The sequence below is a fragment of the Bos mutus genome, chromosome 10, assembly GCF_027580195.1.
Source record: "Bos mutus isolate GX-2022 chromosome 10, NWIPB_WYAK_1.1, whole genome shotgun sequence".
NCBI lineage: Eukaryota > Metazoa > Chordata > Mammalia > Artiodactyla > Bovidae > Bos > Bos mutus.
This window is the reverse complement of record NC_091626.1, coordinates 43,430,781-43,454,032: the sequence shown is the minus strand read 5'-3', so window position 1 is coordinate 43,454,032 and position 23,252 is coordinate 43,430,781. Positions and strand designations below refer to the sequence as shown.

Here is a 23,252-nt window from a genome sequence, read left to right as displayed (position 1 = left end):
ATGTAAATTAAAACATATAAAAGGGATTATTAATCATTTTTTTGAAATTACTTGTCTATGGATAACTCAAGTACTACAATTTCTTAGCCATCATCAGCCATATCCAGAAATTGTTCTAGAGTAAAAAAATCTAATCCATGAATGTTTTCAATTATAATGCAGCTGGGAAAAAAAATAGACTGCCATGCTTTGTTTTATATACTTTTAACTTAATATATATGTTTTTAAAGTTTCCCTCTCATTATTTTGGAGCCAACACTTTCCTTCAGCCTCACACGTTTTTATTGTAATGCCCTCCAAAGGCTTATAAGCCCCATGTTCTGTTCTTATAGCTAAAAATGTCCCCATGTAGTGTCAACACCTGAGGTGCAGACCTGGGGGCTTTGTGATTCACCCTCTGAACCTCAATTAACTGGTCTTTAATTGGGGGGATTAATATCTACACCGGTGGCAAAAAAAGTGGACATTAAGGTGCTTAAAAACCGCTGAAGGGGACTTCCCTGGTGGTCCAGTGGCTAAGACTCTGCGCTCATAATGCAGGCGGCTCGGGTTTGAGCTCTGGTCTGGGAACTAGATCCCACGTGCTGCAACTAAAATATCCTGTATGCCGCAATGAAGACTGAAGATCCCACCTGCCGCAATTAAGACCTGGCTCGGCCAAACAAATAAATAAATATTAAACACACACACAGTAATGTGTTTTTTAAAACAATTGTTGTCCTTCTTTCCTTCCCTAGTCACTGTTCTCTGGGGAATGGGCATACTTCAGATTGGTAAGCCTGTCCTGAGGGCAGATTTTTCTTAATATGTACCCCCACCCCTCCACACACAAACACCTGAGCCCCTCTCTCACCTCATGTAGACGCCAGGGGGCACCATGGTGGAGAAGAACTGCTCAGAGGCAGCCAGGAACTCCGGGGAGATGCTGGGGTCCAGGAAAGGGCGGTATCCTGGCCGGAGCGAAGAGGAAATAGGATTGGTAAGATTTAGCCCTTAAATCACCCAACTTCCCCCCGCCCCCACCAAAAAAAGTTCCAGCAAGCTCTCCCTTCCTCCCTCCCCATCCCCTCACCTGCATATTCAGGGGGCATTTTCCGCAGGAAGCTGGGCAGCCACTCATACATGGCGATGTTCTGAGGGTCAAGAGAGGGGAAAGGGGAGGCCAGCGCTGGAGCAGCCAGGCCACGAGGGATCTGAGCTCAAGGAAGGCTTAGGAGGGAGACGAGGACCAGGCAGGGACAGTCGCAGGAGACACTCTCAGACAGGAGAGGTGCGGAGGTTCCTGTTCCCCACAAGCAACCAGGGCAGGTGGGTGGGGAGCGGGCTGCGAAATAATAATCAGAAAACCTCCTGCGTGAGGAGCGCTTTGCCTGCTTATCACCCTCAGGGGCTTTTCCTAGATGGCAGCTCTCTGGGCAGGGGAGGGTGGTTTCTGGCGGGGTCGTCCAGGGGAGGGCTCTGGAGTCTCCCGGGGACCAGGCCGTGGGGGACCCACCTGGTAGGTGGCGATGACCCTCTTGCGCGCGTGCTGGAACAGCTCCTCGTCCCCCCAGAGCGGGTACCGCCGGGCCAGCTTCTGCGCCCACAGGTTGTGATAGCGGAACCACAGCAGACCCAGAGCCTGCAGGAAGGGCTCGCGGTTCCCTCGCTCGGCCCCGAAGGCTGCACGCGCCGCGGGAAAGCAGGGAGGAGATGAGCGCGGGCTGGACCGCGGGGCACCCCTCGCCGTCCCTCGACCGCGCCCCGCCCGGCCCCCGCCGCCTCACCGTATAGCCCCCGCGGCCCGCGGCGGCCAGTGGTGGGATCTGGCGGCGTCCACATGAGCAGCGGGGCCTGCGCGGCCCGCGGGAAGGCGGGGTCGGGCCCCGACGCCAGCTGCCCCCCGGAGAAGCTCCGCAGCTCGTCGCTCCAGGAGTGCGAGGAGCCATAGATGGCGCTGCCGTCCAGCCAGCCGGTCACCTCGTTGGTCTGCGGGGACGGCGGGAGGCTGAGCCGGGGGTCGGGCGGCCAGGCGGGTCCGGGAGGGGTGAGGGCCCGCGGCTGTCGTGGGTGCGGCGGGATGGGATCCTCTCCGCGGCTGCCTCGGGTCCCGCCAGCCCTCCACCCCCGCCTGCCGCGCTCACCAGGTCCCGGGGGTTGCTGGGGCTCTGTCCGGTCTCGGGGTCCCAGCGACTCCTCTGGAAGGGCAGGACCACGTCCCCGCTCTGGTCGCGGTCGAACACGGGGTCTCCGGGCGGGATGTGGATGTTAAGGAACTCGGCTGGGCAGCCAGACTTTTCCACGCTGACGAGGTCCGATAGCACGTGGTAGCCTGCCAGCAATTGGGGAGGGCTTGGTAGGGCCAGCAGAGGGCCCCTGAGCCGTGTATGTAGACCTTCCCTTCAAGCTTTAAAACACTCAGAAGCCATTACGGGCAAGTCTAAGCCTTGACCTCCCCACCCCTTACCAACCCTTTGTCCAAACTGTTTTCATTGTCAAGTTTGGGCTTCTCCTTGGTAGCTGGGAGGTGCCCGTTGAGTGTGCCTAGGCAGCAGGGCTGGCAGCACTGGCTGTGACATGCAGCTGGAAGCAGCCTGCCCAGAGGGCCTGCCAGCCTCAGTGGGATGCTGCACACTGGAAAGCAAGTATGGGCCCCAGGGATGCCCGACAGGAGCTGAGCGTTCCTGCTCAGAGCCAACAACCCCGTCAGTGGGGTCAGGTCCACCTAGCACCCCCATCCTCAGCCTTCGTACCAGAATCAGCACCCTGCCCTGAAGCTGTCCTAGGAGCCACAGGGGCAGAGTGAGAACAGAGTCCCACCATGAGCCCTTCAGGATTATGCCCATGGTCCTCTCTTCCCACTCCCATCAACAGCTTAAGGTGGTGCAGATTTATGCCTCTCTCTTCTCCCCCTGCTCCCACGCCTACCCCACCACCCCATTGACTCCTCTTTCATCTCTCACACCCCTCTCTCAGACCCTCCGTCACTTCTCTCTGTCACTCCCTAATGACACAGAGGTGTCCAGCTGACCCCGCAGACCTCCCTTCCCCAGAGGTTGAGGCCCTCACCGAAGAAGACCCCCAGCACTGTGCGGTTTTGCAGCGAGGCCAGCCCTGCAGGGCCCCTCATGGCAGTGTTGCTCAGGGCCCGGGGGTTGGGCAGGTGAGGCTCTCCCAGGGGCTGGTACACGCCATCTGCATAGCTGGCTGGGACCAGACGCTGTAGCCGAGAGCCTAGTGGAGGAGAGGGAGACATAAGGATGAATTCTCAGGGGGCTCCTGGGCCCTTCTCCCAGGCTCCTCTCCAAACCACAGATTCTAAAATCTTAGGAATGAAGGAGCTTTTCTGGGTACCAGCCAGCCCTTGCCCCTTAGTGATGACTACTATCCTGACCCTGCAGCTCTGGTCTCCACTTGGCTCTCACCTACCTTTGCTGCCCCATCTGTGCTCCATGAGGTTGTTGTACCACCCATCAAATCGCTGTACCTCCCATGAAATGGAGTTCTGAGATCCTGTGTGAGAACAGAGGGAAGGGTCAGCTGAGCAAGTCAGTGCACGAGAGGACAGGCTGGGTATGGGTCCAGGGGGCCTGGCACTTGGAGCAGCAGAAAGTGGACACCCAGCACAGTGCAGAAGGAAGGGTACAGAGGGAGATCACCCAGGGGAAAGTGATGTCCAAATTCAAGCCCAATCTTTAAGCTGTTCAGTGGGAAAATATGGCAGGGAGCACTAAAGTTGTGTAACTGGTATCTACTGATAAATGGCCTCAGAGAGGAAGAGGAGGGTGGCGATGGGGCAAGGGAGGCAGGAATCTTCTACTGCCCTCACACCTCAGCTCCCTGGGGACAGAAACTCTTCCCAGCCCTAAAACATCACACAGTGCAAGAGTCAGCCACTCTTCCACCCAGGGAAGAACGTCATTCTGACTCACCTGTGGACAGGGGCAGAATGGAGAGGGGCTTGGCCCTGTCCCGTTGAGCAGAGCTCAGAGCAAGGGTATGAGCCATGGGGCTGAGGCTTTGGGGCCTGTTGCTACTCAGGTCTTTTTCCCAGTTTCTTGGGTGGGATCAGGGACTGACTGGTCGTGTGGATAACCTTGTTGCCTCCTCTTCTGGGGCATTATGTTCCCCACATAATTCCTCCTACTGATTCTATTTTATTCTCCAAAAACTAGGATCTAGGAGGAAGCACTCAGCTGTTGAGGGAAGAACTCAGGCAATGCGGGCAGAAGGAAGAGTGTAGATGTGGAGCAAGGATGCTTCTGGTCAGTAGATCAGATGACCAGCCAGATTCCTTTCTTTAGACTAGGAGGTTACAGGGCTTAGGCTCCCTCTCTGCTCACCTCAGAGAAGAGAGCAAAGAAAAGGACTCTCATCAGCCAGAGAGACTGTCGTTCCACTCAGACCAAGGACAGGATCTCAGAGCTATCTTTCTGCCCCAAGACCTTAGAGCTTGCACATCAGCACACTTATACCCATAAACTCAGCAGGGGATCTGAGACGGAAGATGACTCAGGCTGTGATGTTTGAGCAAAGAATTCAACTAAGGATCCAGGACTTGGAGCAGGAATTAGGGCGGCCATACACATGTGATTTCTAAAATATGATGAGCCAATGGCAGAACAAGGAGGCCACCTCTTGGGTAGGGCATGAGGGAGAATGCCTCTGGGAATAAGAGGCAAGAGCTGGAGGAAAAAATGGAAAATGCAAGGCCCAGGGAAGGAGAGGACTGGGAAGAATGGGACTGTGAGCAGCTTTGGCAAGGCAGAAGCTGCAGGGGCTGTCTCACCATCCTATGGCCTCCAGCCAAGACCCATCATTCCACAGACTTTCTCTGCTTTCTCTTCTTGCGTCTCCTACCCCTGATGATCAGGGACTTGATCTTTTACACCGGATTTGTGGCACCTTAAGGCCACTTTTCTCTGCAGAGACCCAGACTACAGAGAATGGCCTCAGATTCTAGTAAGCGGCAGTCCAAAGCTGAAGTAACAAGATGAAACTCTTATGGAAGTTATTGGGCTGGTGTCTTTTTTTTTTTTGGCTGCACACCAAAACTTGCAGGATCTCAGTTTCCTGACCAGGGACTGAATCCAGGCCATGGCAGTGAAAGCCAGGAATCCTAACCACTAGGCCACCAAGGAACTCCCAGATCTTAATGGGTTTTGTTTTTATCATATTGTTTTAAGACACTGGTGACTTCGCCTCAGCTTTGGGTCCAATCTGAATCCAAGATTCTTTTTTGTTTTGTGTGTCTAATCAGTCATTTCCTCTATGAGGTGACTTTATGAAAAACAAGAGAAGATAGAGGAGAGAGAAAGGGCCCCCAGATTGTAAGGAATACAATAGGAAGTACTGACACAATTGAAGGCTCTCTAGTTCTGTGTATTTGGGGAAATTTTTCATTTCATTACCATTCATCTAATCAAGAGGCTTGAAATGAGCACTCACCATGTGCAGGGTGCTGTGTTAGCTAGGGACTAGGGATACAAAGTGACACAGCTTGAAAATGACACAGCTTCTGTCCTTGGAGGATCCTGGAGAATCCTGGGTTCCTCTGCTCCTAGCCACGCTTCTCTAGTCTATACTCACCCATGGGCATCCATGGTCCAACCAGGAGTGTCCATACCAGAGCAAAGTGGAAGCTCATGATGAAAATGTTAATAAGGCTCAGGTGTTAGAACACCCTAAAACAGAAACCCTAGAAAAAAAGACAAGAGATGGAGAAAATAAGCTCCAGCAGTTCAGGAGAATCAGGGTCTCTGGAAGCCCCTGGAAATCAAGGCATGGGCGTGGGCCAAGGCCAGGGGACTCACTCTCTTCCAAGAATCTTTTATTCATTCAATGAACATGTGAAAAGCACCCACTACATGGTGGGCACTGACCTAGGCACTGGAGATTAAGTGATACAGCAGACAGAAACCTCTGCCTTCCTGAACTTTACTTTCTAAAATTAATTGGAAACCTTGCCTTTTTTTTTTTTTTTTGTCCATGCCATGCAGCTCTCAGAATTCTAGCTTCCTGACCAGGGATTGAACTGATGTCCCTTGCAGTGAAAGTGCAGAGTCTTAACCACTGGACCACCTGGGAAGTCCTGGGAAAACTTGCTTTGACTCGTCTTTCCACAATATGTGTTCCCTGGACACAGTCTTGCTTGTCGGCCAGAACACTGGGTAGAGGCCAGGATGCTGTGCAGTGGCCAGTCCAGTAGTGTGATCTTAGGCAGGTCACTTATCTGCTCTGGACCTTGGTTTCCTCTTCTGGCTATGAGAATATACAAGCCTAAACTGTCTACCTCCTAGCCTGGTTACTAAAATCAAATGTGAGAATGAAGTAGAATTCAAGGCAAGAAAATTGACAAGTGTTATGTAGATATGATATAGAGAGGGTAGGCTGGAGCTTGGCTTCTCTTAGCAGACTCAGAAGGGATGTAGCCCCAGGTGCTCGTGTGTTTGGTGCTGCTCTCTCTCTCTCTCTCAGGCCAGCACATCACCCGGGAATGATGGGGAAACTGAGGCAGCAGGGGACTCAGGCTACTGAGTCCCTTGAGAAGTGCAAGGCTAGTGAAGACCTCCTAAAGGCAATCTGGAGATTAAACAAACAAACAAAAACAACCTAGGCCCAGTCATAATTCAAAAGCTCAGCATGCCACTCTCTCCACCCCCCAGTGAAGGGCTTTGCATAGTTAAAGCCAAAAGGCTGGACCCGCTGAAGTGGCCACAGTGCCCCTTCCCTGATCTAGGATGTCTTGTCCCTTTCCCTCAGTCACCAGTGTACCAAAAGCATGCAGTGAGCTTTCAGGCCAAGCTAGGGAAACACCTGAAGGGCAAAGTGGACATGCTTCATTACCACTCCTTCTGGGTGGGTAGCCACAACCACTTACTTCCCAACAATCTTGAAAGGAAAGCAGAGCCTTATGACAGGGCAGTGAAGCCCCAGGCAGTGGTAGAACCTGGGAAGAACACAGGTGCCTAGTTCTTTCCCCACATGGCTGCTTTTCAGACCCAAAGTACCAGAGTGGTGAGTTCCCTGGGGTAGGGGAAAGATGAGTCAAGGCCATAGGTACTCCATCTTGGTCCCAAGGGTGGGCGAAAGGGGAAAGCCTGGACTCAAAAAGCCCAAAGTTCCCTCCCTGACATGATGCAGTGGCACCAAGAGGCGCTCCAAAGACAGCCCCTCCGTCCAAGCGAACTAGGCCACCCAACATTCCCATTTCCCGAAAAACCCAGTCTCTGCAAGCCGTGGAGGACAGGTCTTCACAGGCTCATTTTAGCTTCGGGTTAAGAATGGAGGCGCAGCGGCGCCAAAGCTGAAATTCCCCTTCCCTCAGAAAAGTGTGGCGGTGTCACCGCAGTCACCTTCCCCTGAGCTCCCGTGCACGCGCGAGCCCTCCTGGGTCTGACCTGCGGCCGCGGCGTCTCTCGAGCGCTGACTGCTGCTTGGCTCCCGCCGGGCTCGCTGCTGGGCCGGCGACGCGCGCTGAGTCCGGCGCCTTCTCCCTCTCTGCTCGGGGACGGGCAGGGCTGGGGGGTGAAGAGGGGACTGCGCGTCCCAGTTCTAAGGCGGGGCGGGGCGGGGTGGAGTGCCAGGACCCGCCGAGGTGCTCCGAGGAGACCCGGGCGCGCAAGGTGAGACTGCACGGGCTCGCCCAGCTCAGATAGGGTAGACGTCCGGTCAGTGGCGAAGCCACGTGAACGGAGAAAAGAGCGAGTCGGCTTCTAAAAGGTCTGCTGGGGATGGGAGAGGGCCGAAGAGGGGACAGGGTGCGAAGGGACAGGGGAGACGCTGCCCAATCCTCTCCACGCGGGCGGGTAAGACCAAGAGCACCGGTCAACGCCCGCAGAACCAGGCTAGGCGTTCGAGCAAGGCATCCGTCCTAAGACCTTTTAAGAGTCCGTGGTAACATCCACCACCCGGAGTTCGTCGTGAGATCTCGGGGGTCTCACCGCCCTCGAGCCCCGTCCGCGCCCCTCTGGACCCCGGATTGCATCGCTAGGTTTGTGCTAGAACTGCCCAGGGTTGTGCGCCAGGGGCGAGGGGAAGGAGGAGTCGGAGGACTGGCTGCGGAGTGGACCGTTCTCGCGCGCCAGTCCCTTTTCCGTCCCAGGCTGGGTGGGGGCGGGCGCAGCGCCGCAGAGACTGGGGTGCGGTCTGAGAAGGTTGAGAAGTACTTGGAGCTGGAGGGGCGGGGCGGGGGCGAGGGCCGGGGAGGGCGGGAAAGCATCCCGGACCTGGTTTGTCCGGTCATAGTCTATTTAAGTGCAGTAGGAGAAGAGTAGGGGTTGCAAGAAAGCCCCGCCAAGAGAAAGGGCGTGCGCTTTTGGTGCCAGGGCGTCCGGACCTGGTTTCTTCTTTATCCCATACCTGGGAGCGCTTCGTGTGAGGTTCCACTACGAAGAGGCGAGCGGCGCCGGCTGCCAGGCACGCACTGTTTCGAAGAGGCAAAGGTAGGAAACAGCAGTCCGGGTTTAAGTGGCGGGTATACTGCTGCGGTCTGTGCGGCCCGGGTGGGTGTCGAAGAGGGCCTTGAAGTGCTGTCCCCGCCCCGGCCCCTAGAGGCGCACTTCCCACATCCGCCCAGGTTCAGATCAAGTGGGAATTCGAAGTATTGTGAGAAACTAAGAGGCAAAGAACAAACAAAACAACAAGAAACTTACTAAGGCCACGAGGTTTACAGATGTAGAATCCTTACCTCGGCTTAACTGGGGTCTAGGTAATTCGGCTGGCAAGATTCAGCACCCCTAGGCTCCTTAATCACCTCAGCCCTTGTTAAGGATTCCTGCCCCAAACCACTTTTCAGATCTTGTTCTATTTCTCCACTTAACGGCCTTCTTTGGTGCAAAAGCACACGTACACGTGCCCACACACCTTCCTGAAGAAAAGAGACTGGGACAGGAATTCTGGACAGGGTCCTTTTAGCCATCCAGAGCTGTGAACTTTGAGTGGGGTCCACCCCAAACAGAGAAATAAACCATCACATTCTAGCAACTAGTATCACTAGTCAGAGTTCTTGACAACTCCAGGCAAGTCACCCACACTCCCTTTGTAGAGAATTGGTCATCTTTACCGGTTCCAGAAGAAGCAGGAGGCAATCAGAGAAAGACTTCAGGAAGAAATCCCTGAGAGGCCACAGAACATTAAGAATGTACAGAAGAACGTTGAAGCTCCAGACTTGCACTAGGCTGTATTTCCTTGAAGACTGTAGCTTTATTTCTTGGCCACCCCTAATACACACAAAAAGGAACCCCACTCTATCCTGTGGTAGGTAGGAATGGGTAATCTTTATCTGAATTGCAACTGAGCATGAGAAATACTTTAGTATTTTAAGAGGAAAGGTGTCCCTTACCTCTCAGGCCAGGTGGCAAAGGAGAAAAGGACGACCCCAGAATGTGGAAATTGGCCCACCCAGTGAGAAAACACCTCAACTTTGTCACAGGGGCCTCTGATGCAGGATTTTTGTGTCTAGATGTTTATGGTACTGAGAACTCCTTCCTTGTTTTGCCTATATTTCTATTTATATGAACCTGTATGTGTGTATATCTGACCATGCATGCATGCATGCTCAGTTGCTCAGTCGTGTCTGACTCTTTGTGACCCAATGGACTGTAGCCTGCCAGGCTCCTCCGTCCATGAAATTTTTCAGGCAAGAATACTGGAGTGGGTTGTCGTTTTCTCCTCCAGGGGATCCCATAGATGGAAACTGAGTCTCCTCTGTGCGACCCCATAGACAGCAGCCCACCAGGCTCTCCCGTCCCTGGGATTCTCCAGGCAAGAACACTGGAGTGGGTTGCCATTTCCTTCTCCAATGCGTGAAAGTGAAAAGTCAAAGTGAAGTCTCTCAGTCGTGTCTGACTCCTAGCGATCCCATGGACTGCAGCCTACCAGGCTCCTCCATCCATGGGACCTTCCCGGCAAGAGTACTGGAGTGGGTTGCCATTGCCTTCTCTGTCCAGTTGCCAACTCAGCCAACTCAGACTTGAATTGGCAGGCAGATTCTTTACCACTGAGCCACCTGGAAAGCCTATATCTGACTGTGTCTTTCTTGTGCTTATTTATATTAATATATATTTATATCAGTATAACAATCTGGTAGTCGGCTAAGGGAGAAGTGGCAGATTAAAGATTGACATGAGATTTTTCTAGAAAAAAATTCTACTGTCAGATCCTCCTTGGCAAGCCAGGAAGGAAGATGTCCCCAAGGGAAACCACAAACTCTGTGGAAAAAGCAGGATTGTTGGGTGTGAGGACTTTTCATTTCAGTCCCACCTTTTCATGCAGGAGGCCTATTAAGTTAATGATTAAAGCCAAATTAGGATCAGGGTTATCAAAAATTAACTTTAAATTGGGTTATGTAGATTAAAGAAGACCTAATTCACTAAACTGAACTAGAAGGAACTAAACAAGGCAAGTTTTATTCACCAACTGTCTTTTTGTTTTAGTCATCTTTAATAAATATTTTGGAGAATTGGAAATAAATTAGTGTTGTTCTTCTATACTTGATCCAGAAACCCTTTTGTTAGTGTTTCTTTGAAGCACAATGTTAATAGGGATGAGCCATTCTTATAAAATATTTTATAACCTCCCTTTGAAATAAATTGGAGAAGGAAGTGGCAACCCACTCCAGGACTCTTGCCTGGAAAATCCCATGGATAGAGGAGCCTGTCTGGCTACAATCCATGGGGTTGCAAAGAGTCGGACACGACTGAGCGACTTCACTTTCACTTCACTTTGAAATAAATGCAGGAATAATGCTAATACATGACCCTAATCAAAATACATTGCATCATCATTATTTCTTTATATTGCAAATGTTTGGCTTTGAAATTCCAACATATAACATGTACTCTTATTTGACTACTATGTATTCAAACTTGCTTTATCTTCCTATCTTATTAACCAAGATAGTCTACATTTTATAGCATTTCCTTAAAAGTATAGTCTTCCATCAAAATGTAACGGCTTCAGTCTATGTGTCGTAAGTTATAAAAGTCTTAGACCAAAAAATATCTGTTATAAAATATTAATAAAGTATTACCAACATATATTTTACAAAATAATTTAATCCTCAAACTCTTACTTATCTTTAGCTGGAGTTGAAATGTATGTTTCAGATTCAACTAACATGAACATTCATGCTCTGGAGACTCCAACTATTGGAAGAGGCTTTCTGAAAATTTTGTGAAGCACTAAAAATTGACAGCATGGGTCAAATCCATTCCTGTCCAATCTTTAGCCTCAATGTAGGTGATACTGTTGACTGAGTACAGTAGAGGACAGTGAGGAAGCATAGCTCCCTCTTGTGTGTGAAACAGAAGATGCCACCTGCAGGGAGAGGGATACATTCATACATTCATTCATTCCATCCACAGACTGATTAGCAAGTACATGCTGCATTAGTAAGTTTATCCCCTGATGCAAAGATGGAAAGACAAAGCCCTTGCCCTTTAGGAGATTAGAAGCTAATGGGTTCTAGACGTTCAAACAGAATGCAGTGTAATTACTGTGATTCTGGAGGTATGTTCAAAATGCCATCAGAACATTAGGGGTGGGAACATCTACACTGGCCTGATGACGTCAGGAAACTTCACAGAGGAGGTAACACGAGCCGAGACTTGAAAAGTGAAGAAGAGTTTTCCAAGAGAGCAAGAGCATTCCAGACATAGGAAATAGTATATACAAAGGCATGAAGGCTTGAAAGTGCATGTCAGATTCAGGGAGATGCCAGTAGTTTACAATGGCTAGAGATTAGGCTGCATAAAAGATGGAGATGGAAGTATAGGTGGGATTGGATCACAAAGGACTTTGCATCTGATGATGAAAAGATTAGATTTAACACGGAGCAAAGAAATAAAATGATTATACTTGCTTGTTAGAAAAATTGTCCTGGCACCAGGCCAGATAGAATGAGACAGAATTAGGGCAGAGGCAGTAGTAGGGAAGGAAATACATGGATGGTTTCAAGAAATAGTTAAGAGGTAAAATGGTCCAGGTCTCTGGCTTATTTGATTGATGAGATGGTGATGCCACTGAAGAAACAAAGAGAACAGAATAAAAAGCAGAGTGGAGACACTGAATTCAGTTTGGGACCTGTTAAATCTGAGGCGTTCATGGAACAGCCAAGTGAAAATGTCCACAGGATAGCTGGCCCTTTTGTGTTTCGAGCCCAAGTAGGAAGTCTGTGTGGAGACAGATCTGAGAAGCATCATCCATGAAGGGATGAACTTGCCTAGAAAATCATGAAGAGTTACTAGAAGAAGAAAGCCAAGGCAGAATCCTGGGGAGCATGACTGTTTAAGAGGGGAGAAAGAACTGGCAAAGGGGCCATGAAAGGGATGGCTATAGGCAGGAGACCTAGGAGAATGTGGTGTCATGGAGGCCCAGGGAGGAAGTTAGAAGAAAGAGAAATTACCACGGGGAGGGCAAGAAGGATGAAAAGTGAAAGTTTCCCTTGAAATTTAGCACTTGGTGACCTAATGGGGAAGGATTCCCAAGTGGCTCAGTGGTAAAGAATACACCTGCCAGTGCAGGAGACACAGAAGACTCAGGTTCAATCCTTGGGTAAGGAAGACCCCCTGGAGAAGGGGATGACAACCTGCTTCAGTATTCTTGCCTGGGAAATTCCATAGGCAGAGGAGCCTAGTGGGCTACAGTCCATGGGGTCACAAAGAGTCAGACATGACTGAGTCTCTGGGCTCTGAGCACACATGCACACAACCTAATGGAGAAGCTGGGGTTAGAGAGAAGCGAGATTCACTGGACTGAGGAGATAAGGCAGTGGACACACACAGAGGCTGTTCTTCCCAAAAGCCTGGCTGTGAAAGGGAGAACATGGGACAAGGTAGCAGCTGGAAGGGACCCAAAAGTTCAACGGAAAGAGCTCCTTCTCTTTGTGTTCTTAAAATGGGAGAAATTAAAGCATGTCCTTGAGAGAAAGAGCTGGCAGAGAAAGAGGAGCTGCAAAATCACCAAGAGAAAGGGGGATAACTGATGAGATAGGTGGTGGTGAAGGTGGGCAGGATTGGGGTCAGAGCCTAAGAAGAAAAGATTTCATTCCTCTGGGATGGGAGAGTTGAAGAGTTAAGAGAAAAAGCAAAACTTCATGTTCAAACTGAGGCAGAGGTTATTCGACTTGCCCCAAAGAGAGGTCTGAATCTTTAAATTGTCTCTTTGCCTGATACCATGCTTCCTCCCATAGATAGCACCAGGAGGTGGCCAGCCTAGAAGAAGAGGGAGAGTCTGGGAGCCACAAAATTTAGAACTAGAATGGGTCATGGAGATATCACCATGTCCAATTGCAGATGAAGAAGCTAAGAAACAGAGGAGGTTTTCATTTGTCTGTCTAGTTATAAAATCAGTCAGTAAAGAACTGGAACTAGACCCAGAACTGATTCCAGCCCAGGGTTCACTGTAAGGATTGTTGAAAGAGATAAACGGGGAGTAATGAAATGCCCCCCCCTCCTTCCCAGTCTACTAGCTTCTATTTATTAGTATTATTCTGTTCCAGGTACTATTCTTAACACTTTATAGACACAATCTAGTTTCATATTCACAATGACCCTATGAAGTTAACATTATCATCATCCCAATTTTTAAAATAACATCAAGTCTCTTTTGAGGTCAAGTAACTTGCAAGAGGCAAAGGCGGAATTAAAATGCAGAGCTTCTAAACTCCTAAACTTATCCTTCCATTGTATCACTTAACAAGACATTGCCTGGTCAAACTATAAATTATGAAGCTTCCTGGGTACCAAGGCCCCAGTACAAATCATAGACAGGAAAATGAGCAGAGCAGGGTTCCTTGATCGTAAGAGGAATTTTTTTTTTTTTTTTTTCACATTTTGACATGTCTGAAATTGAGATGTGTCTTACCAACAATGGCTGTTATAGTTTGTTTGTTTTGCTGCACTGCACAGCATATAGAATCTTAGTTCCCCAACCAGGGACTGAACCTGTGCCCCCTGCAATGCAAGCACAGAGTCTTAACCACTGGATCGCCAGGGATGTCCTGGCTGTCATGACTTAATTTGCAGTGATTTTTTTCTCTTTCTTTCTTTGTGATACATACAATAACAGCATCCATTCCATCTGGATTTCACAAGACACAGTTGATTCAGGTATCATTTTCCCAGTATTTCGTCTGCAAATGGACAAACTAGAGCCAAATAGCTTTGAGATCAGGGAACAGACAGAACAGAGCTGAGCCAGGGTTTGAGCTGAAAGGAAGCCTGGGAATTTAAATCAAGGAGAAGAGCGGCTGTTGATGATGTGTGGGTAGAAGGACGTCTGGTCCCGGCACTGTTCCTAGTGGAGGGCGGGCTCCTTCAGTGCTCACTGAGGTGTGCTAGTTCAGCTCAGTTGTTCTCCAGTTACCAGTGCAGGAGCCAGGGTGCTCCAGAGAGCTGGTCAGACCAGAGGGCCAGTCCAGGTCTGGGAATCAGCCCTCTGGTGATGTAGCTGGATTACATACACTTGGCAGAGCTCTCTGGCCTTTGTTCCTTTGGGGACTGAGAAGGAAAGCCAACCTTTTTGTAATCTGTACCATCCTCCAGCCTTATGCCTTACCTTGACAGTAAATACAGCTCTTTTTATGCTCTGTGATCTGTCTGCTTGTGCTGGAAGCCTGAGGGGGATAAAAGAGAATTATATTTCCTAAGACAGTCCCAGAGGAAGCGGAGAAGCCTTGAGGGTAGTGGTGGCACTGATTTAGGGGATCTGGGGATTATGAAGGGAGCATGGGGTGACAGAGAATGATTGCCAAGACCTTTATTCTCTCACAGCTAAGGATGGCTGAGGGATAGTGGAATGGTGGTAACAGTGGCGTCTGGTGAGCTCCAGAGAAAAGGGGTCTAGTGTACTCTCTGCTGCATCTCCAGCACCAGGAACAGTGCCTGGCACAGAGAGGGCACTCAGTGAACACCTATTGTTGTTGTAGAGCCTCTGCCTCCCCCGAACAACCCAAAATGGCTGCTTTTGGACACACATTCCCCTTCTACGCTGGGCCCAAGCCGACCTTCCCAACGGACACCACACTGGCCGTCATCGTTGCCATCTTTCTGACTTCACTGGTCACCTTCATCATCATTCTGCCAGGCATTCGGGGCAAGATGGTGAGAAACAAAACAAACCCTGCAGACCCCAGCCCCAGAGAGACCTTGACCTTGGGAGGAGGGGTCCAGACTCTCTGGTTACAATCAGATTCAGGAGAGAGAGTCTAGTCCTGAGAAAACATCAGCCACCCTCCCAGCAGAGAGCTCCCCACTCCCTGACAGATAATTACTGAGTATCTGTTCTGGGCCAGGCACTTTGATCTCAGTTGACTGAGTGACCTCAGCTTTAGAGCAAGCACCCTCCCCAAGTCTGGAAAGAGAAGGGGTGGATTTGGAAGGAGGGTGAGGCATCGTGAGCTATCACTCCCGCCCTGTGACACAGAGGCTGTTCTGGATGCTGCGGGTAGTGACCAGCTTATTCATTGGAGCTGTGATCCTCGGTGAGTGTGAAGGGCAGCTGCCTTGGGCAGCTCCTCCATCCTGTCTCTCCCATCGGGGTGTCCCCACAGCAGCCTTTGCTTCAGGGTGGACTTCTAGACCTCCCTTCCCACATCTCCCTCACCCTGGACTTATTCCCTCATATCTACCCTTTCCCTGAGAGGTGTAAGCCTCCACCATTCTGAACATTTTTATTCAGTGGAAAGGAGGTCAAATGAATGCCTGTGGGGAGAGGTTCTCTGGAGGCTGGAGGGAAAGAATGGTGGAGGGCTTCGCTTTGGGGATTAGGCAATAGGAAACATAGAAAGTCTCTGTGTTGAAGCTCCCTGTGTTTGCCCCAAACCGTTTATTATGTTAGTGTTTCCTCCCCCAGCTGCTTGAGTAGCGCTCCCTAAATGGGGGAAGAGAGGGGAGGGGGAAGAGGAGTATGACCAGGGGAGGGAGATATTGGATTCTGACCCATTTATTCATTTTTTAAAAATTTTATTTTGGGTTGTGCTGGGTCTTCAATGCTGCACAGACTTTATCTTTAGCTGCGGCGAGCAGGGGCTACTCTCTAGTTGCAGTGCATGGGCTTCTTATTGCCGCGGCCTGTCGTTGCGGAGCACAGGCTCTGTAGCATAGGCTCAATAGTTGTGGCGCATGGGCTTAGTTGCTCTGAGGCACGTGGGATCTTCCTGGACCAGGGATTGAATTTGTATCTTCTGCATTGGCAGGTAGCTTCTTTACCACTGTACCACCGGAGAAATCCCACCCCACCCCCATTTATTCATCTCATACATGTCGCTGGCAAAATTACTATGACCCAGGCCTTAGGCTGGTTAATGGATACACAATTATGAGCGAAACAGACATGGTCGGTCCCCTTGGTGCTTTCTCCCTGGCTCTAACCCAGCAATGCCCAGGCCTCCCTGAGTTCTTGTGTATCCAACTCCCCAACCCAGCCGTGAATTTCAGTTCTGAGTGGTCTGTGGGCCAGGTGAGCACCAACACGTCCTACAAGGCCTTCAGTTCCCAGTGGATCAGTGCCAACGTTGGGCTGCAGATTGGGCTGGGAGGCGTCAACATCACGCTCACAGGTGAGGGAGGGCTCTTACCTGTGAGGGAGGGCAAGGCGCGGCTCTGTGTCTTTGGGAGCTATGCTCAGAGTGGTCTAAAGAGCAATAGGATGCCGGGTGGTAGGAAGGGAAATTCTCAGGCCTTGGAAACAGCCTTCTCTCACTGGAGACCAGAGCCTGGCCCCATCCAGTGTGATAGGCCACTGCCCAGGTACATCTCCACTGTGGCCCTTGGGTCCCTGCTGAGCACAGCTGCCCTCTTCCGCAGGGACCCCAGTGCAGCAGCTGAATGAGACCATTGATTACAACGAGGAGTTCACCTGGCGCCTGGGGGAGAACTACGCTGAGGAGTATGCCAACGCACTGGAGAAGGGGCTGCCAGACCCCGTGCTCTACCTGGCCGAGAAGTTCACCCCACACAGCCCCTGTGGCCTGCATGGCCAGTACCGCCTAGCGGGACACTACACCTCGGCTATGCTGTGGTGAGCGTGGCCATAGGCCCTGCTGGCCTAGACTCAGGAATGGGGCTTCCACCCATCTCTCCTATACTCATGTGGAGATCCCTAGTGAGACAGTCTGGTGCCGGTGATCACAGTACTTGGTTGGGAAGCCCACAGGCAGGAATCCCCACCTCACCTCTTTGGGGTGTCCTTGGGTCCCCGAGCCTCCACCTCAGCCCCTCCAGCTAGAAGTTTGCCCCAAATGAGGCAGAGGTACCAGCCTTCACCAGGTCCTGGCTCTCCAGGGTGGCATTCCTCTGCTGGCTGCTGGCCAACGTGATGCTGTCCATGCCTGTGCTGGTCTACGGTGGCCACATGCTGCTGGCCACAGGTCTCTTCCAGCTGTTGGGACTGCTCTTCTTCTCCACGGCCACATCCCTAACCCCGCCCTGTCCCTTGCGCCTGGGTGCCGCCACACTGCATACTCACCGTGGGCCTGCCTACTGGATCACGTTGACCACAGGTGAGGCCCTGGGACAGGCAGTGGGGGGCTCAGGGCCAGGGCCCAGAAGGCCCATGGGGTTAAAGGTCTGCCTCTGGGGACCAAGGATGCCTTTCCCCTCTTTAGAGCTCCCTCCCTCTTAGATTCCTTATCCCCAGGCTTCCCTTCCTTGTATTTGTATGTATCTGTCTTTGTCATATCCCTTTTTCCCTAACTCTCTCTTCACCCAGCTCTTCCCAAAATCTTCTGACCTCATGACCCCTCCCTCTTCCCCAAAACACTTTCCCCTATGTCCCCCATTCCTGGAACACTTCTCTGTCCTTGCCTCACAGAGTCTTAAATTGCCCTGCAGTTTTCTTCTTTTCTCCTGTGCCACTGTGTCTGCCCCCTTAAGCCATTTCCTATGTCTCCTCCGGTGTGTCCTGCCCTCCTCCCCGTGCTTCTTGATTTTCAGAGTTCTCTCTCTCTACCCTGGGATGTAACTGAAGGAACACTGGGTTTAGAGTCCAAAAACTCAGGACAACAGACCCATAACAGACATATGACCTGATACCGATCATCTCTTGGAGCACAAGTTGTCCTGAAGCAGGGACACCAGGCCTCCCTCAGGAGGGGCCTAATGCTCTTAGGAAAATATGTCCTTGGGAGGTGTTCCTATCACTGAGGTGGGATACTTGTTGCTCCATCACCAGGACTGCTGTGTGTGCTGCTGGGTCTGGCCATGGTGGTGGCTCACAGGATGCAGCCCCACAGGCTGAAGGCTTTCTTCAGCCAGAGTGTGGGGGAGGACCCTGTGCTGGAGTTGAATCCCGAGGAAGGGGGACTCCTGAGCCCTCACTACCGATCCATCACTGAGAGTCCCGAGCCCCAGGACATCCCTCTGTCAGAGGCTTCCTCCGAGGCCCCCTGCGAGGAGCCTGACTGTGCCCTGTAACCGACTGTGCCCTGTGTTCCTTTCCCTGGTGGCACCTGGACTTCCAATGTGGCTCCAGACTTTTCTGGAACCCCCTCCCCCAAAACCACCAGAACTGCCAACAGGCTGGGTTGTATCAGTTCCCAGCCCCAATCTGAAAGTGGAATAGGGAAAGAGGCTCTATCTATTGGTGTTAAAAGTGGAACAAAACAAAAAGCTCTAAGGCAGACATCGAGGCTGCCCATAAACCAGACCAAGCAGAGATTACCTGTTTGTGCCCAGCAACCCTGCTCTCCCCTGGTGCTTTGCCTCAAGGTGGCATTTACTGAGACCCAGCTTCACCCACATAATGACATGTGTGTGTGCGGGGTTACAATGTGATTCTCCTATGGTCCCTCTCACTCTTCTGCATGTCTTTTAATTTCCTTTTTCCTGGGTCCCTTTTGTTCTTCTTTTACTGCCCCAGCTGGTGTGATTTCATTAATACAATGAAAGTACTGCAAGGGAGAAGAGACCAAACTTCTTGTCTTAGATCTAATATTAACTGAATGTGCCACATTCTCTCTGAGCCTCTGTTCTAAATTTGCCAAATAAGATTGTAGGATTTGCCAAGGACCTTAAAAAATTCCCAGGGTTTACATCTTTATGCCTTGCTGACATAGCTTGGCCCTCAGACACCACTACTTTGATGAATAAACTAAATTAGTGAATAAACTCCAAAATAATATTTCTTCCGAGCCCACTCAGCAGAGAGGGATCCCAGGGGGCCAGTGGCAGGGGTTGGGAGATGGGAAGACCTGTCTGGTCACTGCTACCATATCCTTGGGGCAGCTCTGGAGGATGCTGGCTTTGGTTGGTTCTTCCCTGGACTCACTAGGGGGCACCCTCTCCCGGGTTACTCTGCATTTTTCAGACAGATAGAACCCGGCGTGAGTGGCAATGCAGAGAAAGAGTGTAGTAGACTACCTCCAACCTAGGGAAGTCTCGTATGTCAGGAAAGCCATGAAAAGCCGGGGGAGATAATGAGGGATAGTTTCTAGAAAACAAAAAGAGAAAGAATTTATTTCCAGCTCACCCTGGGAGACTCTTTCCCCGGAGCGGGGGTCACATCTGAGGCCACCGGCCTCTCCCACCGCGCTCCCGGAGCTCCTCCGCTCGGCGGGCACCGCATCCCGGCCTGCGCGGGGACCAAGGCAGAGTAGGAGTCCGACGTTGAGTCCTTTCACAGGTTAGTACTGATGGTTAAGTCCGAGGTCCTGAACTGCTTATGCAGTGGGTTGCTGAGGATGAGAGGCGAGCTCCCCTTCGTCGGACTTTCGAGGTCGTTGACACTTCCTTCCAAGAAGAGGCGAAGAGCGCTGGGCCGAGCGTAGTGCAGACTCAGCACCGCGGCTCCGAGGAGGAGGCACAGGACGCCTGCGATAGCGCAGTCGGGGCGGGGTTGGGGGTGGGTAAAGGGGGCTGTTAGGGCTTCAGAGCCCGGCCTCCCCATCTCCATCTATTAGAAGTATCTGCATTTCCTCCCCAGACACACACATACACAGACACATACACACACACACACACAACCCGCAGAAAGATCTCTAGTATGGATACATGATACGCGGGATCTATGCTCAGTGGGTAAGAAACCGAAGGAACCCTTCCGAACTCCGTTCCCCTCCCTCATCTGCAAAATAGGTGTAACAATGTCCGCGTCTACGAACTATTGAGCGGGACAGATCAGATAATTTATGTGAACTCACTATGCAAACTGGAAAGCGCACGCTGGTATAAATCGCGTCCCCGCTCCCAGCCACCGGGGGCGTGTTCCCTTGGTCCTCACCAGTGGCCAGAGTGATCCAAAAGGCTGCGCCATAGTGAGTGGTGAGCTCGGAGGAGCCGACGCGGAGCTGGCAGAGAGGCACGCTGGAGATAGAGGCGAAGGCGAACACCGAGAAGAGCGCGAAGGCGCCAGTGATGAGGAGAGTCAGGCCTCCGTAGTGCGGAACCGGCATGGAGAGCAGCATGTTGGAGAGGAGCCAGAAGCAGAAGGCCACCCTGCGGGGAGTGGGCGGTGGCGCTGTGAGCCTGGTCCTCCACCACGCCCGGCTTCCCAAGGGCTCGCTGGCTCTACATCCCAACCCAGAATCAAAGCCCGGGGCTGGGATGGCAGAGGCGCAGGGAAACACCGGAGGGGAGTAGCCGGCGTTTAGCCGTTTCTGGTTCTCTTCGGATTCCGGCGATCGGTACCGACGTCGTAACTATCTGCCCCCGAGGCTGCGATTCTCACCCCAAGCGCGTCGGGCTGCAGCGGGAACTCACATCCCCCGGCTCACGCGCCCCCACCCCACCCCACGCCACCCCACCCCCACCTCTGCCACATACAAACACACAGACGCAGTGTCTTCTCACCATAGAGTGGCCGAGGCGTAGTGTCCCGCCAGGCGGTATTGGCGGTAAACCCCACAGGGGCTGCTCGGAGTGAACTTCTCCGCCAGATAGAGAACCGGGTACGGCAGCCCCTCTCCAGGGCCTCCGCGTACGCCCCTGCATAGTTTTGGCCAAACCGCCAGATGAACTGCTCATTGTAGTCGATGGTCTCGTTCAGCTGCTGCACTGGGTTCCCTGCGGATGGCGGCGAGGTCACCCGGCTGCGTACAGCTAGGACCCGGCGACTAAGCGGATTCAGTTGGGAAAGTGAGACTCCGAGAGAAATGGGTTTGGCAGCGGTTGAGGAAAACACAAATCAGTGAGGGCCAGAAGCTATTTGAACTTGTGGAATCTGTCCTCACAGGTCCCCCAGCTGCTCCTGCCATCCTCCCCCGACCCATGGTGTCTGTCTGCCAACCCCAGGAGCTCACATAGCCGCAGCCCCCTCACCTGTGAGTGTGATATTAACGCCCTCCAGGCCCACATGCAGACCGACGTGGGCTCGGACGCGTTCCACGCTGAAGGCCTTGTAGGATGTTTTGGTGCTAACGCTGCCGACTGACCATTCTGCGCTGAAGTGCGCGGCTGTGGGGAGACGCACACGGTGGGGGCGGGGAAAGGTCAGGGACAAGATTGGGGACGTTTAATTGGGTGAGTGGGAAACGGTGCACAGAGTTGGCGGGTGTTGGGTGGGGGGCGTCTAGAGCCCAATCCATATACACGGTATGGGTGGAAGCCCGGGCACTAGAAAGAGAACGGGAAGAGGGAGTGGGAAACCAACCGAAGTTCTCCACTTGCCCAAGCGTCCTCTGGTCACCCCCTTCCTCACCCCAGGTCCTCTCCCCATCCACTGCATGACACACTCACCCACAATTTCTGCTCCTATGAACAGGCTGAGAAGAACTCTCACCAACCAGAACCATCGCTGCAGGAGCACACACTGGGTCAGGTCTGGGTACTGCCTGACCAGATTCCCGCAGACCTCCCTTGACCCCACGCTGCCCTGGCCTTTAGTGCCTCTGCAACTTCCCTCTCTTGCCCACCTTTCCCAGTTACATTCTTGACCTTTAAAGGCTGAAGTCAAGTCATGCAAGTGCCTCTGAACCATCGGCATGTCTGATGTATTCTGGCTGCAGAATGTTTCTGGCTGCAGGTGTTTCTACCTCCCTAGCCCCATTTCCCAGTCCACCCTGCCACTGGGCTGTCTCTACCTTATGCTCTCCCACCACCCCCATCCCCTTTCTTCTCTGGCTATCTGGTTCCTACTCCTGGTGCTGCTTCCTGCTCGGCGCACTGCCATGGTGAGGCTCAGTGAGTCCAGAAGTGCTAGGCAGGCAGGGGTCACCTCCCTCAGGAGAGGGAGGCCTCAGGGTCTGGTCACCAGGTAGAGGGGGTGAGACACTACATCTCAGATATTACTAGGCATGCCAGTTTCCCAGAAAACCAACACAAGACCTGGGGAACCTTGAGAAAAACACAACTTAGGTTCTGGGAAAGGGGGAAATCTAAGAAAAAGTGCCCAGTTTACCACAACTTTGAAGAAATTGCTTTAGGATGGGGACACATGACAACCAAGTGCAGAGGCGAAACACAGCAGTCTGAGTTGCTGTTTTCTGTCCTCTTAGCCAGAAGGTCATCACCCGGAGGTCAGGAAGGGGGTGGAAAGGGAGTGGAGGTGCAGCCTGGGGAGAGGAGGAGGTCCCTGCAGCAGGTGAAGCCTTGAACTGACCCCAAGATTACCAGACTGGACACCTACTCTCTGCAGCAGCCTCCTGAATGTTCCAGCTAGGGGGTCCTCTCTGAATGTCCTGCAGAGGCTCTCTCCCTGTTTTTGGGAAGGGGTGCACACTGGACCAGACTACTGGTGTGCTCCCCTGTGTTTGTCTGGTTCATTGTGCTTCAGCCTGACTCTTCATGAAAGACCCTGCTGCCCTCCTACCTGTCCTGGTTCTCCAGAGACAAGCTATCCAAGATGCCCTCCATCCCCCAGACCAGAGCTTCTACTACCCCCTTACCGAGTGGCCACGAATCCCAGGTAAGATGAGCAGGAAGCTGGCGGCCAAGACCAAGAACACGAGAATGACGATGAGTAGCGGGACACTGAGGCCGGCGGCATGCCGGGGCTGAGGGTAGAAGGGCAGCACACCATTCCACAGAGTCATGCTGCAGCCCGGCTGAGCTGAGTGTGTTCCAGCGGGGAGAGCAATCACTGGCCTCCGAGTCCAGGTCCCACTTCCCTTTACTCTGTCCCCTGCGTGCGAGCACTGGACCCAATGGACAAGTCAAGTCTGAACGTCTCTGCTCCCCTTTAAGGAAGCCAGCAGCTAACTGCTCTCAGGCGCTCTGGATTGGCCTATATCGAGTTAGGTAAGTGGGAGAGCGGGCTCTGAGGGTTCGCTCTGCGTTTGGAAATCGCATGGGACCTGAAACCCCTTTTATAGCAGCGTGGGCCGAGCGCTGAGCGCT

At 52.1% G+C, this 23,252-nt stretch overlaps 3 protein-coding genes across 3 annotated transcripts in view; 1 reads left to right on the top strand and 2 right to left on the bottom strand.

Annotated features, from left to right (window-relative positions):
* DUOX1 (dual oxidase 1) overlaps window positions 1–5,670 on the bottom strand; it is a 31,148-nt gene extending 25,478 nt beyond the window's left edge. Inside the window, exons 1-8 of the mRNA XM_070378517.1 lie at window positions 5,569–5,670; window positions 3,409–3,492; window positions 3,049–3,213; window positions 2,124–2,311; window positions 1,767–1,968; window positions 1,496–1,662; window positions 1,073–1,133; window positions 854–950 (exon numbers count right to left, since the gene is read on the bottom strand). Coding sequence (XP_070234618.1) covers window positions 854–950; window positions 1,073–1,133; window positions 1,496–1,662; window positions 1,767–1,968; window positions 2,124–2,311; window positions 3,049–3,213; window positions 3,409–3,492; window positions 5,569–5,626 — 1,022 coding nt within the window. The 5' untranslated portion in view covers window positions 5,627–5,670. The remainder of the gene's footprint in view (window positions 1–853; window positions 951–1,072; window positions 1,134–1,495; window positions 1,663–1,766; window positions 1,969–2,123; window positions 2,312–3,048; window positions 3,214–3,408; window positions 3,493–5,568) is intronic.
* Window positions 5,671–8,206: 2,536 nt separating this feature from the next.
* On the top strand, window positions 8,207–19,024 carry DUOXA1 (dual oxidase maturation factor 1). The gene is made up of 7 exons (XM_005889386.2): window positions 8,207–8,423; window positions 14,909–15,083; window positions 15,406–15,463; window positions 16,406–16,540; window positions 16,788–17,001; window positions 17,265–17,482; window positions 18,154–19,024. The coding sequence occupies exons 2-7, from the start codon at window positions 14,937–14,939 to the stop codon at window positions 18,393–18,395; spliced, it is 1,014 nt and encodes a 337-aa protein (XP_005889448.1). The 5' UTR covers window positions 8,207–8,423; window positions 14,909–14,936; the 3' UTR covers window positions 18,396–19,024.
* Window positions 19,025–19,564: 540 nt separating this feature from the next.
* Window positions 19,565–23,176, bottom strand: DUOXA2 (dual oxidase maturation factor 2). The gene is given in 7 exon segments (XM_005889385.3): window positions 19,565–19,790; window positions 20,200–20,414; window positions 20,769–20,880; window positions 20,883–20,981; window positions 21,237–21,371; window positions 21,654–21,711; window positions 22,802–23,176. Coding segments are annotated over 7 exon segments (960 nt in total). The 5' UTR covers window positions 22,949–23,176; the 3' UTR covers window positions 19,565–19,596.
* Between the last annotated feature and the right edge of the window lie 76 nt (window positions 23,177–23,252).